General features: G+C 39.2%; 2 protein-coding genes across 8 annotated transcripts in view; one reads left to right on the top strand and one right to left on the bottom strand.

The window, feature by feature from the left end:
• The window catches only part of CLCN3 (chloride voltage-gated channel 3), a 62,071-nt gene extending 59,051 nt beyond the window's left edge, over positions 1–3,020 (bottom strand). The window contains exon 1 of one of the 2 annotated variants that reach the window (XM_056489483.1): positions 2,893–3,020. The gene's annotated coding sequence lies outside the window, so the exon portion shown is untranslated. The remainder of the gene's footprint in view (positions 1–2,892) is intronic. The other variant, XM_056489481.1, reaches the window with a different exon arrangement.
• A 111-nt stretch (positions 3,021–3,131) lies between these two features.
• Positions 3,132–16,186, top strand: part of NEK1 (NIMA related kinase 1) — a 43,362-nt gene continuing 30,307 nt past the window's right edge. For 2 of the 6 annotated variants that reach the window (XM_056489474.1, XM_056489473.1), the window contains exons 1-10: positions 4,164–4,202; positions 6,299–6,447; positions 6,528–6,624; positions 8,617–8,714; positions 10,147–10,230; positions 10,635–10,702; positions 10,825–10,911; positions 11,974–12,028; positions 13,390–13,590; positions 15,966–16,026. In XM_056489474.1, coding sequence (XP_056345449.1) covers positions 6,331–6,447; positions 6,528–6,624; positions 8,617–8,714; positions 10,147–10,230; positions 10,635–10,702; positions 10,825–10,911; positions 11,974–12,028; positions 13,390–13,590; positions 15,966–16,026 — 868 coding nt within the window. In that variant the 5' untranslated portion in view covers positions 4,164–4,202; positions 6,299–6,330. Of the gene's footprint in view, positions 3,276–4,135; positions 4,203–6,298; positions 6,448–6,527; positions 6,625–8,616; positions 8,715–10,146; positions 10,231–10,634; positions 10,703–10,824; positions 10,912–11,973; positions 12,029–13,389; positions 13,591–15,965; positions 16,027–16,186 lie in introns of those variants that run through there. The other 4 variants (XM_056489476.1, XM_056489472.1, XM_056489471.1 and 1 more) reach the window with 4 other exon arrangements.

The raw sequence follows: 16,186 nt of genomic DNA, 5'->3' as shown, positions 1-16,186 counted from the left end.
AATTTGTATCTGTTTACAACCCTCTTATCATAATCAATTTAAATGAGCATTGTTTTGCATAGACTTTATTCTCTCAGATGATTTTATAAAGACTTCCAAAATTGAAAAACAAATTTCAAGCTAAACAACCCTAAAAATTTTTAATTGTCATTTTTCTATGATTCTGAGCATCTTCAGTTTGCAAAGCATGGCACATAAACAAGCACAAAGTACTGTATTTCAGAGCCTCCTCATCTACAAGCACAGGTAAAAAACTGACCTGACACCTGAACAGTCAGAAAATACAGAATCTGCACTTTAGGGAACAAGTGAAACAAGGAGGACAGAATTGGGAACTCGCTCACAGGCATTGAGCTGAAATCTCAGTTTTGGGAAAATAAGCAGGGAGAGTACAAAAGCAGTTCCATGCACATGATCACTGCCACTGCTGACAACCTTTGGAGTTTATTGGGTTACTGCTGCTGTCAAGGTGCCAAAGCAAGAAATTTAGGAACGTGCAAAATAGACTGAGAATTAGGAAATTAACTCCAATTGGCACTATCACTCCTGGCACAAATCTCTTCAGCAGTAGAGCTATTCCACTTTTTAAATTTATGAGCAAATTAAAAATATCCCTACTGCCAAATTAAAAATATCCCTACTGCCAAATTAAAAATATCCCTACTGCCAAATTATTATAAGACACCCTGAAACCTTGATCTATGCAATTACACCTATTCACATGCATATGAAGTAAGCTAAATAAGAGCAGGGAAAAAAAAAAAAAAAAAAAACCAAAAAAAAAAAAAAACAAAAAAAAACACTATCTCAAGGTTCCTAGAGTGCTTTCTGGCAATGGTTGTGAACTTGGAACAGTTGTCCCAGCTTCAGTGCTTGCACTCAAGGAATGCAACTCTGCTGCTCAAGGTAACACACACACACACAGATCCCAAAGCAAAGCTGGGGGGGAGAAGTCAAATTGTATATTCAGTGAACAGGAGAACATATATTACACAGCCAGACCCATCTGCTCATAGAGTAACCAGCACAGTGGGTCTCAACTTGCAGGTTCCTCAAACATCAACTTTCTACTAACAGGATGCATAAACTTGGTCATGAGAAAAATGCTCACAAATCCATAAAATAAAATAGTTCAGAGCAATGAGGTCACAAAGAGCAAAGGCCAACAGCTTCAAGTGTCTTTCCCAGTCAAGAATTTGGATAGGCTTGTTCTTATTACAAGGGGAGAAGAGGGGAGGAAAGGGGGGAATTTTAATTAGGACTAATTTAACTTGCAAATATCAACCACAGAGAGAGCAGTGGTATAGTAAACCACTCAAAGAGGACACTGTAAAAATCTGGGCAAAGAAAAACTTGGAATACAACAAGTAAAATGTGTTTCTAGAAACATTACAATACACATTGCTTACGGCACCCACCCCTATCAGGCAAAGGACTTCTAGGACTGGCATACCACATATTAATACTAAACAGAAGCAAACAAGAAACAAGCTCCATTTTCCTGAACACCACGTAAATTCTGTTTTCACATATGTTGCAGAGACATGCAGAGTCATTGTATTTTAAGCTGTGAGTTTCAAGCTACCTGTAGTTTACCCAGAACAGAAATCCTTCCTACTCTGACAGCTTTGCAGCAAGTTTACATCTGCTTGCTAGCCAAAGAGACAAGACATCAAATTTACAGTAGTTGGTCACTGAAAGACTTATTTCATCAAAACCAATAGTGACAGCTGGTGAGCTCTCTTGTATCTTGCTTCAAAAAGGTATGTTTCTTATAATGCACAAATATTTTTTTAATTTTACATTACAGCATATTGACATTTCCTTACATAAACAGTTTTGATGACTAGCTGCTTCCAAATCTGTCATACCAACACATCCTTCGTTCAAATTGCTGTATCTGCAAAGAAGTATCTCTGTTGCTAAGGGATACTGAAAACAAACACCTTTCACAGGTCCACCAAAAAGAAAAGCATCTAAAAGCAAGAAGCATCAATTCACCTGACAATTTCTTCCACAAATTCTGCACTAGAAACTTCAGAGGTCCCACAACCTCAAATTTGAGGTGCAAGCCCTCACACCCAAATGACCACCATTTACCAGTATGTTGCCAAAAATATTTAAGCATCTATTCTAACATAGGATAGCCCCAGAAACAATTTAAATCTGGTTGTAAGGCCCTATTTTACCTAGTTTAGTACTTTAGAGTGTGACACAGCAAATTAACTACATTACACTGAACACAGTTCACTATCAGCACACGATTTTCCACCGTCACATACATAGCCATTCATTTTAAGTGAGAATTGATAAACACTTTTTTTACAGCCATTTCCACGGTTTCCTAGGGAAAGGAAGAATTTTGGACAAGTAGGGAAGATAATATGAAAGGATGCAGTCAATATTCAGTTTTAACCTCGCTGACCTGCATGCCCGTTTAATTACGAGACACCAACAAGAGCCCATCACCTATCTCCCTTGTCTAAGAGCGGCCCTACTAGCCAAACCCGTGAGCCAACATAAAGCGAACAACTCAAGCAGAATAATACTTGAGAGTGGATACGTGGGGAAGATACCCTGCACGTCCCCAGCCGAGCCCCCGCTTTCCTTGTGGGCACAAGCGCGGCCTGAAAAACACCGGGATGGGGTGACAGGGTGCAAACACGCCGTGTAAACACGCGGGGCATTCCCCCCTCATCCCGGCCTGTGGGTGCCGGCGCACGGACGAGCTGAGGGATCTGCGAGGAGCCACCCCGTCCGTCCCTTCGCGCCCCCGAGCCGCCTGGCTGGCGGGGCAGGCGCTGCCCGCCGCGCTCCTCCCGCCGCCTCGGCCCCGCCGTGTCTCTGGGCCGCGGGGAGCCCGAGCCCGCCCTATCCCCGCCCTGCCCGTACCTGCGCGGGCGGTGCCGCCCGCTGATCCCCGGGGAGGCGCTGGCTCATCCTCCCTCCGAGCGCCGGCGGGACACGGGCGCAGCCCCCGGACCCGCGGCCGCTCCGCCGCCCGGCACCGCCCCCTCGGCCCGGGGAGGGCGGGGATTCGCACCGCGCAGAATCGCGCCCGTCGGGCCGCGGGGTCAGCGCCGCCGTCACTGCTGATTCCGCTTCCCGCGTCCGCCCGGCGCGGGGCCGGCCCCGCTCCCGCCTCCCGCGGAGGGCGCGGCTTCCCGCAGGCCGGGAGGGGCCCGTGCCGGGCTCGTCGCTGCGAGGGCGGGTTGAGGGCCCGGGGGGAGGCAGGACGGTCCGCGCTTCGGAACGGGGCGGAGGCGGTTTCCCAGGTAAAGGAGGCAGAGAGATGCTGGGTACATCGCGGCACCGTTCGGCCTCGGGCTGACTGCGCCGCCTCGACATTCCAGGAGCTGCGGAGGCCCCGAGAGCTTAGGGGTTTTACCTGCAGGGAAAACGCAGGAGTCGGGCTGAGCACGGAACTCCTGGGTGCCGCCAGCCGAGGTGCTGAGGCCGGTGCGCTGTTCACTGTTTCATTAACACACAGCGAATGAAAGTTCCACCAAAATGTGTCGAGTCAAGGGATGGATATTTTTTTTTTTTTTTTTTCCCCTAAGGAAAACTCCCGCTGCTTCGTTAATGTGCAAATCTAACAAGCCCGGAGGGCGCCGTGCGCTGTGGCACTCGGACTGAGGAAGCGCGTTGTGAACCACGAGGCCTTGGGCCCGTAGTGCCATTAAGGCGCGCTTTGGAGTCAGGAGCGGAGAAGCCACAGGCGCAGCCCGACCCTCCCCGGTAAGGGCTGCTCAGCGCCGCCGCGGGGCTGTGCTGGGGCACACACGTCCCGCCGGTGCCGGACCGTGCGGTGCTGCGGCTCGCCGGTGACACGAGCACTCGCAGCTCTTTTCAGGGGGTTCCGGTGACACGAGCACTCGCAGCTCTTTTCACGGGGTTCCGGTGACACGAGCACTCGCAGCTCTTTTCACGGGGTTCCGGTGACACGAGCACTCGCAGCTCTTTTCACGGGGGTTCCCCCAAAACGCTGACACCCGCGCGCGCCCCGCCCGTCACGTGACGCGGACCGCGCGTTACCAGGGTGAAGTGCCGCTAACGCGGACCGGGCGGGGGCAGGGCCGCGGCCCCGCCCCGCTGCGGGTTCGCCCAATGGGGGCCGGGTTGCGGGGCGGGGCCGCCAATAGCGGCGGAGGGGGCGGGGCCTTGGCAGGCGCGAGGCCAGGTTGGGCGGCCGCGGCGGGCAGGTATGGCGGGGTGGGGACGGGGCGGGCGCGGGGGAAGCTGAGGCGGGATGGGGACGGGGCGGGCGGGGCCGCCCTCCTCGGGGTCAAGCAGGTAGCGGGAGGTCTCTTCCAGCCGCCCTGGGGCGGGGGGTTCCCGGCCGCGCCTCTCGCCCCGGTGCTGGGCTCGCTCTAGCTGTGCGGGGGCGGCGGCCTGGCGCGGGCCGCTTGCGGAGCGCGGCCCAGCTCGGGCCCTGCCCTGCCCTGCCCCGCCCTGCCCCTCCCTGTACGCGCGGCCCTGGCCTGGCCGGGCGGCCGGGCTGCCGCGGGTGTGACTTGTGCCGCTTTCCTTCGTGACTGGATGAACTGACTTACTGCCCTGGGCTGGAAAAGACAACGCCCTGTCAGCGCTGCTATCCCTTCTCTGGATGCCTATTTTTCTCTTGCCACGTGTAAAAATAAGCTATATAACTCATAGAAGGTTCTATATCCGCTTTGACTGAACTTCTTGCCCAAAGACTGTTTGCTCCCCATTTGTATTTGCACAGAGCAGCATGCAGAAGCAGCCCTAAGCTACGCTTAATGCAGCTGGTTTAACTCTAGAACAGCGCTGATTATTTCATAAAGTTGGGTAGGAACAGAACTTCAGTAGAGTCACTCGAAGTTCAAATTCTGTCCCGCCTGCTGTGCTTTTACTGTTGCCTGAAAGAGAATATTGAATTTAATACCAAGTCTTTCTTATGTTTAGAAATGCAACTTTACATTAAAATATCTTTATGTACTGGAAGAAAAAAAATCAACATTACCAAGACACTGCAGGCCTGTAATTTTAACTTTTTCCTTTCCCGGTAGTTATGCTTAGTCTTAGTAGGCTTTGCATCTCTTGTTTTGAAGAACAGATAACTTTAGATCTCTCTTGTTTTGTCTTGCTATGCTAATCAAGCTTATTCATTTTAGTCTGCTTTCATGGTATAACTCCTGTTAAGTAGCATCTGGGTCTAGTACATGGTAATTCTGAAAAAAAAAAATATAAAAATTCTCAAATGGAGGAAAGATCCTGATTGTGAGACGTGTGATGTGTGTGAAGTTCGGGTCTAAGTTGCTAGGATCTCCTGTTGGAAGGAAGCTGGATACAGCAAGACAGAAATGCTATTAGTTCTTGAAAGTCAGGCTTAAGTGAAGAAAATCTTAGGACACTTTTTTCTTTTTCAGCTTATGGAAGCTTTCTCAGGGTATGGAGGCCCTTTTTGCTTTAAAAAATATTTTTTAGTGTGCTGTGAATTTGCTCTGATATTTGTCACTATAGTCTTTGTTTTGCCCTTTCCCTGTGCTGTTCTGACACAACTGTATATTGCCATAGGTTCTGCTTGTAGCTCCCTAGTGTCCTGTTTTTACCAAAGTATTTTTTAATATAGAACCTTAAACACCATCAAAATTCACCTGATTGCTTCTTTTAATCTGAAAAGGTAGTCTAAGTGGTCAGATAGTACATGAAAATAGTGATTTGTGCCATTTTTTAAGGATTTGTTTTATATGTAACGTGAAAACGATATTTCAGTCAGACTTAATGCCACACCTTCCTGTATTGAATAATTATTTGAAACATGATGGGGATATGTTGAATTCAGTCCATTTTTGTCTTCATTATAGTGATAAAAAAAGCTGGATTTAGTGCTTCTTAAGAAACAATACATGGGAATTCCCCTGGCTTCCATTGTGTTTCTTGCAATTGAAGTTGAATGAAAGATTTTTAACCAGGTGCTACAGCTCTATGATGTTTGTCTGCCAGATGAATCAGAAGCCTTGGCACTGATTGCATTGATTTATTTAAAGACAAAACAGATCCTTTCTAGTCAAAATTAAAGTTGAAACAGGCTTTAATTATGCAGCCCTTGTTGCCCAAAATGAGCAAACTGAAACAAAAGAGAATTGAGACTAGGAGTAGGTGATTTGCAGAAAAAATAGTAGGTGACTTGCAGAAAAGCAAGTGAAGAGATTCATGCATCAACATTTTGAGAAAAAAAAAAAGGTACCATGCCCTGATCAGCCTAGATCAATAAGTATACCTAATTAAATGTGCTCATGGGGTTTTTGTGTTGTTTGTTTTGTTTTTTTCCCAGTACTCAAATAAGGATGCCTTAAGAGAAGAACTATGGATAAATACATCAAAGTAAGGAAGATTGGAGAAGGATCCTTTGGGAAAGCAATACTTGTCAAAGCTAAAGAAGATGGCCAACAGTATGTTATTAAAGAAATTAACATCTCTAAGGTGAGTGATTATTATTAATAAATTCCTGATCCACTCTTCTTGTTTTTCTGTTCTCACAAATAATTGTTTTCCTTTTGAAGATGTCAAATAAAGAGAGAGAAGAATCAAGGAGAGAAGTTGCTGTTTTGGCTAATATGAAACACCCAAATATTGTCTTGTATAGGGAGTCATTTGAAGGTAAGATGAACTAATACAGTAGAACCTGAAGTAACAGGAGTGACTCTGTGCACTACTTATTGCACTTAGTCTAAAAGTCAGTGAGTTTTCTCTCTTTAATCAGTATTTTTCATACCTTTTTTATTTATTCAGTTATTTTCCATATTTTTTTCAGAATTCCCATCCACATTTAAAAATAATTGTAATTCAGGATAAAGGGCAACAAATAAACAAATATTCATGATTGTGTCTTGCATGCATTGGTTTCGGTTGATGCTTAAATGAAAGATATTCTCTTGTTTCTCCAGAGCATAAGTCTCCTTGAGTATACCCTAGCAACTGGAATGCTTGTGTAGGTTAAATCTGTGTAGGTTAAATTATAGTCTAAATTTGGGTATTGATAACCTAGCAAGAGCAGTTTTATGTCCAAGTCTGTTGTCTTAGAGTGCAGTCTTCAGTAACTGCAACCATATAGTTGCTTTCAGAGTTGGAAAAATAGATGAGGCTTTAGATGTTTACTTCATCAGGCAGTGAAGGAAGGAGAAATATGATTCTACAGTGTCTTCACATTGAATGTCTTGGGAAATGCCCAGAACAGAAAAAAGATTGCAAAAACGTATTGTAGAAGCTAAAATATTATTAAAAGCCCCTAAATATTATTTGAAGTACTGTTTAGAGATTCTGGTCTCTTTTTCTTTCCTTCCTTTCTACTGACTTTCTTATGTCTTTTGCCTGGGGCTTTCACTTTTTCTTTTCCTTAAATTATATTTTTGTGACATAATCATATTACACAGCCACACTTCTGGTTTATAAATGCACACTGTTTTCTTCATTGAGGTAGAGGCCTGTTCTTTTTTTCCTTACAAATTAGATCCTGTAATCCATAATTCACAAGACTTTGTGCTGCATCTTTGTTGCCAGAACACATTGGCTTTGAATATATTGAATACAAAGTTTATAGAAGAGAATTATTTCAGCAATAGATGTGCAAGAAATCCAGATTGCTAAAATCATCTTTTAAAATAATACTGATTAAAGATAATAATAAAATAACCAAACAGAGAAACAGTTTAAAGGGTTTGATCTCTTGAAAAGCAGATTTCAGAAGCATTCTGTGGGAGTGAAATTTAAGTGACTTAGGTGATTTAGTTTTTTTTAATTCAAAGTTTTGTAAGTGCTGTAAGTGACTAACTTTTTCGTAAAATAGGAGTTCTTTTCCTTTTGAGCAGCATGTGACTGATTTTCTGCAGTTTTTCATCTCTTCTCAAAATCATGCCTAGTATGTGAGTAGTGTAGTTCTTCTGCTTTTGGCAAACTTGCAATTGGCTTCTGCCTAATGTGTGTTTTCATCAGTAACTGGGAAAAGCATAACTTTGAATGAAGTTTTATGTTTGTTTATACCTCCTACTGGAAACTTGCATGGGAATTTTTGAAGTCTCCTGAGATTTCATTCAAAAATGAGAAAATAATTGTTGCCATCTCTCATTGTCTGCTGGAAGTTTTCTTGCTGTTCTTCTGACTAAAATAAATTGCATGTCTAATAACAAAGCTGATGGCTGTCATGCTCTGGCAAGTCTAGGTAAAATTCCAAGAAAGAACAAGGCAAATAGAGGCAACTTAAGATCCCTGTTTTTAGGGGAGGGGGATTTATAGGATGCTTGAAAGAAATTTGAAGTTTGGTTTTATATTGCATTCATAAAATGACACCTTTGGTTTCATAGTGGTTTTGAATGCCATGTTGGGGCATTGATTCAGTAGAGGTGATTCTTTTCTCTCTGTATCAAAATAGTCCAATGTTACCAAGATGGGAAAATTAGTTGTGAAACTCAAAATAATAAATGTATTTTTGCTTGAAGTTTGAAAAAATGGGCTAATAAATTATATCTGAAGCTGCATGTGAAAAAGTAAATTTTTTGTTGCTTTTTCTGTGACTGTGGTGAAGATATTTAGAAAGTTAGCTAAAGAAGGGTCTTGTTTTTGTCTTTTTGAAATACTTTGTCTTTTACTTTACAGAAAATGGCTGTCTGTACATAGTGATGGATTACTGTGAAGGAGGAGACCTATTTAAAAAGATAAATGCCCAAAAAGGAATCCTATTCTCGGAAGATCAGGTAACAGCAAACTGCTGCTATAATGTTTTGTTGCAGGATATTTTTCATTAATTTTAAAATATTTTGGTTATAGTTTTGGTTGCTTAACCTAAAAGGAGATTCTCAAATAGTCATTCTTGTTGCTGTTGGTCAATGTAGTATCGTTAAAAAGCAAAACCAAAATACAAACACAGAAAAAACAGCTGCACAAAAAAAAGTCCCAGAAAGAAAATGTAGTTGGAGCTCTGGGTTTGTTACTTGAGATTTTGTCTGTATGTGTAAGATGCTTTTAAAAGTTGAATCTCTTGTGAAGGAAACCAAATCTGAGATATGAAAAATACTGAAAGACAGCATGAATATCATTAAACCTCTGAAATTATGTCTTTAAAGATGTAACGGCATAGGATTTTTGTATTGTAATACCAATTTTCATGTGTCATAAGTACAAAATAAAATACTTTGTAAGTATAATAATATGAAATATGGAAGTATGGAGTTGGCATGATTCAAAAGTTAATTTTGCCAGTAATAAAAATTTAATCTGGTGATACACTTCCAATACATTTTCTTTTTCCACAAAACTGGTTATGAAGTGATTTTAAGTAAAAGATGAGTGACTTAGTTTGTAATAAATGAGAGTATTTTAAATACAGATTTGATTAAATTAAGTGAAAATAAGTTATGTAGGATTCAGGGTGGATTTTTTGTTAGGGTTGACACATTTCTTTGTTTATAAATTGTTTCTATGCTTTTGTGTTTCCATTCAGTAGGATGTCAATTTACCTGGGATTGGAAAACCTTAGTATTATATGAAATATTTGGGATATAATTTGTAAAACTTTAAATTTTTCTCATTTGACCTCACTTTCAAAAGAAGGATTTCAAGTGGAAAAGTGAAAATTATGCCTTGCATTATACTATAATTTTGTCATGTACGTACTTCTAAGTAGTGAATGTAAAACTATTATTGACATTGCAAAGTTCTTGTCATTAGTAACTTTTTAAATTGTGATTTTTGCAAAAAAGGGCATTGTTGGCTTGTTCGTAATCTTCTAGTTAGATGTTTGTTGCTTTTCTCATCAAAATTTACTTTGTGATATTTATCCTTTTAAGGTAAGATACACAAAATTGCTACATGTAAAATAAATGTTTCTGTGAGCATCAATAGGGCTTTCTAGGACTCTCGTCGATTAACTGAGTGCAAGAAAACTTGTATTGGCTTCAGAAAAGTACAGTCCTTTAATGTGCAAGTTCCACATCTTAGGCATTTTAACCAATCAAATCCATATTGAGTTTTTAATTACTCTATGGTATTAATGAAGGGGGTAAGGGGGGCAGGAAAGTAAAATCCATAGTTATACTGTAGATACTATAAGTCTGATTTGATAATATCTTGTAAGTGGGGAAGTTTTCAGATTGACAAAGTTGATGTTGCATTTTCTTTTATTAATAGATTCTGGATTGGTTTGTACAAATCTGTTTAGCACTAAAACACATACATGATAGAAAAATCTTGCATCGGGACATAAAGTCACAGGTATGTAGGAGCCTATTTTTCAATTGAATTGCCTTTCAAAGTGATTGCATTCATATCTTCCTAGTTTGTTTATGGAAACATTTCTAATACTGGAAAAACTTCTTCAGTCTGCAGGAGATTTATATATTTGTACTAACAGATGAGGCTATTTGATGAAACTACAAGTGTTACTTGTGTTTATGTGTGGGGATAAAAAAAGGTTGTGTTTAACAATGTGAAGTAGTGTTTTCTTATATTAATTAAGTAGGACTTGTATGAGTTGTACTGGTGTTCCATTGTAGTCAATTACAGTGACTTGGGGGATGGAATGGTAGAAAACTTCTTCTCAAAACATATAGAGAACAGAAAGTGTGCAATTGTATGAATATTTGAATTAACAGACTTCTTAACATTTCTGTACCAAGAATATATTTTTAACCAAAGATGGAACAATACAGCTGGGAGATTTTGGAATCGCCAGAGTTCTGAACAGGTAAATCCTTTTTGATACTGTTTTTCCTCTGACTTAATATAAATTGCTTTGATCAAGGAAAACACAATCTGTGCACTTCATGTGAATTAACCAATTAACATCCATCCTTATTTTTGTCTTAGTACTGCAGAGTTGGCACGCACTTGCATAGGAACACCATATTATTTGTCACCTGAAATATGTCAGAACAAGCCTTACAACAATAAAAGGTACTAATAAAGATTTTATTAAATATTTTTAGTAAAAAGAAGAAAATTACTTATTTTAGAAATCTAAAGTTGTTCTAATCAAATGAAGGTGAACATCTGGTAAGTTTGTCTCTTAGCCAAGTAGGTACTGAGTTTCATTGGTGAGGTGGTACCTTAGTAAGCCTTCAGTAGAAAGCAATGTACGGAGAGATGACTTAGCTTAATGCTCCAAGTTTAGTTTAGTTATGCTCTTAGTTGTGGCTCTGCTTTTGCCCACCTGCACAGTGGTTGTACAGCCTTCATTTATGCACTACCAATGTGAAGCTCTATTAAGTATGAAACACAGCAATTTTGTTATCTGAGCACATGATGTGCATAGATGCATGGCTCAGCTTGCTCCAGATAAGGAAGTTGTACAGATACCTCACTTACACCTTTGCTGACTTGGCAGCAGCCTGTACGTGGTAACAGTGTCCCCAGTGTAATTATCAGCCTGTTAATAAGTTACCCTTCCACTTCACCAAGCTGTTATATTCGTTGCTGGAGTGTCTCATTTCAATGAATTTTTTAAGAGAGAAAAGTTGTTACAAATCCTTCCCCTTAATTTCTTCTGCCATGGGTTTATTATCCAACAGTGTTCTAACCAAATCCTGTAATAATAGACCGTAAGTTTAGTCACTGCTAAACAGAATAAATTGACTTTGAGAGTTGTATTTGCTGAATTAAGTGATGAGGTTTTCTTGGATTTTTTTTGTTTAATTCAAAGAACTCAGGCAAACTTATATATTTAAATAAAAAAAGCCTTTCTCCATATTTTGTGTAATTTCTGTGGCTGAGATGGTTCTAAATTGGAAGCCAAAATAGTATCATCTGATTTTCAGGGTGTCCTTACTTTAGGTTGCTGAATTGGTTTTGGGGTTTTTGTTTTCTTTGGGTTTTGCAGGCTCCAAGTCCATAGAAGGGAGCTTGTACACATTCAAAATCCACCCTTTTCCTCTTCAGGGATAGACTTCACAGATATAGGTTACTTGACAATGTTAGTCTTGAACTAAGTTTTGAAGTAATATGTTCTTTCTAATTTAGTGATATCTGGGCCCTTGGTTGTGTTCTCTATGAAATGTGTACACTTAAACATGCGGTAAGTAGAAACTTTGTGTATCTATAAAAGAATAGTGATTTCAAACAGAATTTATCTCTGATATTACGCAGATGTATTTCATGGTAGCTGTTTGAAAATTACCTTCAGCATTTTCATCTGCATTTCCTGTGCCATCTAACATTTTTCATTGGTGTTTTGTATCACGCCGATCTCTCAGCTATCTTGTCACTTTTGTTTTTAATGGATTGTATTAGCGGAAAAAAATATTACGTGTTGTAACAAACGGTGCTAGGAATTGTGAGGGACCTTTGTGGGTTTTTTTGTTTGGTTGGTTTGGGTGTTTTCTTGTTTTTGTTGTTTTGTTGTTGTTGTTGTTTGGGATTTTTGCTTGATTGGGTTGGGTTGGGTTTTATTCAAATTATATCAGAAAAAGGTTGAATTCATTGAAAGCTTCATTGAAAGTCTGAATTTGGATTCTGCATTTTTTGTAAATGGATTAATGTATTTCTGTTTAGAACAGAAATAGTGCTTAGAAAAAACTTCCAAGGTGGAAGAATTGCCTTTTTCCAATTTTTCCTCCTTCTATCTGTGTGTGTGTGTGTAGTTTGGAGAGTGTTTTCATTATCCATTTTTCAGTTAGGAAGGGAAGAAAATGTTTGGGGTTTTTCCTGTCCTGTTTTGGATTCTTTCGTGGATTTTGTTTTGTTTGGAGCTTTTTAGTAGCTCATTTTATTAAAAGAAAAAGATTATAACAATATGAAAATTAAAAGAAATATTTTCAAAGGATAAGAATTTAATTTCATTTCAAGCTTTTGTAATTGCTTCTTGCCTGGTCATATATGTGGTAGCACTGCTGACTGTGTTTAATTTCTGAGAGTTGATGTCAACAATTTGTTTTCTGTAGGCTGGGTGATACATATTGTTTTCTTTTTATTGTACAAAGGAATTGAAATGGTGCCCTGTTACCTGAGCTTACACTGAAGTCTGAATATTCCCTTGGATTTCAACCTGAATGAGTGTAAATAATTTGAAATGTGGGGTTGCTAAAAAAGGCAGAAGGCATGCTGTGGTTTAAAGCCTTTGGAAGAGGAGATCAAGCAGATAATTATTTTTTCCTTAGTTATATATCATTGTCAGTCTAGATCTGGAGGGAGTTAATTGCTTGTTAGAAACATTTACATCTCCATAGTATGAAATACCTGTATTGTGAAGTATTTTTAATTGGAATTTTAATTTGAATACTTGGCAACAGATTATTTTTAACTGCTGGTGTTGACCTTGAAAATGTGTATGTTGAGACAAAGAAGGGGCACTGTTAGTTTGGTTTCCTCATCATCTGTATGTGCAGCCCTGCATGTGGACAGGTGATAAGAATAACTGTTTTCTTCCTTGTGATACAGTTTGAAGCTGGTAACATGAAGAACTTGGTCCTGAAGATAATCTCTGGACCTTTTCCTCCTGTTTCTATGCATTACTCCTATGACCTACGTAATCTGCTGTCACAGCTGTTTAAAAGGAATCCTAGGAATAGACCATCAGTAAACTCCATATTGGAGAAAAACTTTATAGCCAAACGGGTTGAAAAATTTCTCACACCAGAGGTATGAAGTTAATTTTAATTGTAACTTTGCTAAAAACATCATAGGACTTGCCTTTTTCTTTATTCTAATCTTGATATATTACATGGAAAACTGGAATAATGGTATTCCCTAGAGTGCTTATAGACAGGGTCAGTTGAGGAAAAATTAGTTTTGCCATGAACTGTAAAGGAAGGTCTCAAATTATTAAGTGTTTGGTAGTTTCCATAAGTAAATCTAAAGTGACATGTTATGAAGTGCATTTCTTTGTGTGTTTTTCTACATTGTGATAACAGATTATTTGTTTAAATATGTATCTTTTCATAAAATGCTGCTGTCAATTATTTCAGCATTGTTGCTGTACAGAATTTCTTCAATCCATATTCCAAATTTGGAATGGCCTGAGAACCTGTTCTGGAAAATAAATAATCTTTAAATTTCTTGAGGTTTAAAGGTATCACTTGTATATACCCTCAAGGAAGGTGCTTCCTATTATGTTGAAAGTCTATTCATGTCATTTGATAGCTAATAATGTCCTTAATGACCTAAAGAGGTCAAGATTACCAAGTAAATAATAATACTGATATGAGGTAAATAAATATAGAAGAGAAAGGACTTGGAGGAAATGCAGTATAAATAATTCTAATGGATTCTAACTCACAACTAAAGAAATGTCAGGAAAAGGCCATACATAATTGGAATTTCTATTGTGTTGAAGAAGATTTTCAGCTTACTTCAGATTGAAGTCCCAAAGAAAGGTGAAATTCAAATATCTTTACAAATAAGTTTGTTCTAACATTTACAACAGTAGTACATTGATCTGATTTTATTTCCAGTAGCTAGAATAGATACGAAATTTTTATTTGGAGTTAGTCAAAGTATAATTAGTAATAGGCTGTCTCTATCACCAGATGTTGACACTAATTTGTCCTAGATTGAGTATAAATACCTACGCACAATTTTTCCAACTGTACCACTGCTGTGTTTAACTTAGAGGTGCCATCTAGTTTTTAAAACAACAACAACAAAAGAAAACCGATACAGAAAGCACCTTTTACTGAATATATCAGTCATTGACACAGCTGAGATGCTTATTTTCTTTCAGTATCATCCATGGCTAATGCTGCTGTCCTCTATTTTCCTTAGTCTAAGCTTAAGAATTATTTCACACTTGACATCTTTGGGATGTTGCAACTGTTGCTGAAATCCCATTCTTAAATGTCAGGAAATCAGTCTTCCAGTTTTATGTAAATTCTTTCTTAAGCTTCATAGTTAATAAGTTGCATTAAAGAGCAGATCTAAATTAGCATCAATTTTTAAAAAGGAGAGAGGGCTCTTTAAAAGATACTGAAGGGTTAGGTTTCTGTTCTGTCAGTAGAGGTGCTATCATGGAAACATACTTCAGTTGCTACAGCTTACCACTCAAAAGCTTTAAGATCATTGAAATACCATTGGTAGGAAACTAGAGGAAACTGTGGGACTTCAGGGTTACAGAATCTTTGATGCCAGACTCTACAGATTAAAAATTTGCTCTGCCATTGTGTGCAGAGTCCTAAGTTCTGCACTTTGGTTCCTGTTTTGGGTTTTTTTAACAGGTTTAACTCCTCAGCATCCCTTGTAACTGACTGGTACAAATCAAAGGAATCTGGGTAGTTCAAGATTCTGTAAATACTATTCCTGAACTGGATGAATTTTCATTTATCCTTGCTGCTCTTCCTTGAATATATTTCATTTCAACTATATAGGTTTTGAGGTGTTTGGTTCAGAGCTACTTACAGTATTTAAGATTATGGCCTATTAATATTTGAATATTCTTTGTCTAGTCTCAAATTTTTCACTCCAGTAAGAATGCTTTCCATATTTTGTTATGCGAATTTGATATGCCTGACAGTGCACCATATATGTTTTTCCAGATATCCACATGACCACATATGTGGTCATTTCCTCGTCTTAAAAAGGATAGCAACACTTTAAAACTGCAAACATTTTTAAAGAACTAATTTTTTCACACAAGCTGTATGAGAATTTGAGGTGAACTTTGGCAGCTACTCAGAAATCAAAAATGAATTATACATTAGAATTGTGTTGATGCTCACATGAACTTTCTTCTAGATTCTTAGCTAGTTAATAAATGAGATAACATGTGCCACCCAGAAGTCAGACTAAATTGCTTTTTAAAATTACTTGAGAAATTATGCCAAAAATGTTTGAAAATACTGCAGCTTCATATTGGTGTTAGTAATATGAGATTCAATGCATCAAGCTGAGGATTCATTTAAATGTAATTTACAGTAAATGCTCTTAATTAGATGCTTACTGCTAATGGCACACTTGTCTGAAAATGAGTTCTTCCTGGTTTTGGTCACAGGTACTACTGACTAACTCTTCAACTTTTTTAGCTTATTGCAGAAGAATTCAATCACAAAATTTTCCACAAGTTTGGACCACATACTTCACCAGGTAAGTTAGTGTCTACACTGCTTTTGCTTTCAGCTCTGTCAAGATCATGTATATAGCTTTGTTCTTTTACTAGGGGTATTTTTTGGTGTGTTCTCATACCTGACTATAGTATTTTCAGGAAAAAAAGAGAAAAGAAGCAATTTCTTCCCATCCTCTGGGG

Source organism: Oenanthe melanoleuca, chromosome 4 (assembly GCF_029582105.1).
Source record: "Oenanthe melanoleuca isolate GR-GAL-2019-014 chromosome 4, OMel1.0, whole genome shotgun sequence".
Classification (NCBI taxonomy): Eukaryota; Metazoa; Chordata; class Aves; order Passeriformes; family Muscicapidae; genus Oenanthe; species Oenanthe melanoleuca.
The sequence above is the reverse complement of the archived record's forward strand: the minus strand, read 5'-3'. Positions and strand labels throughout refer to the sequence as shown.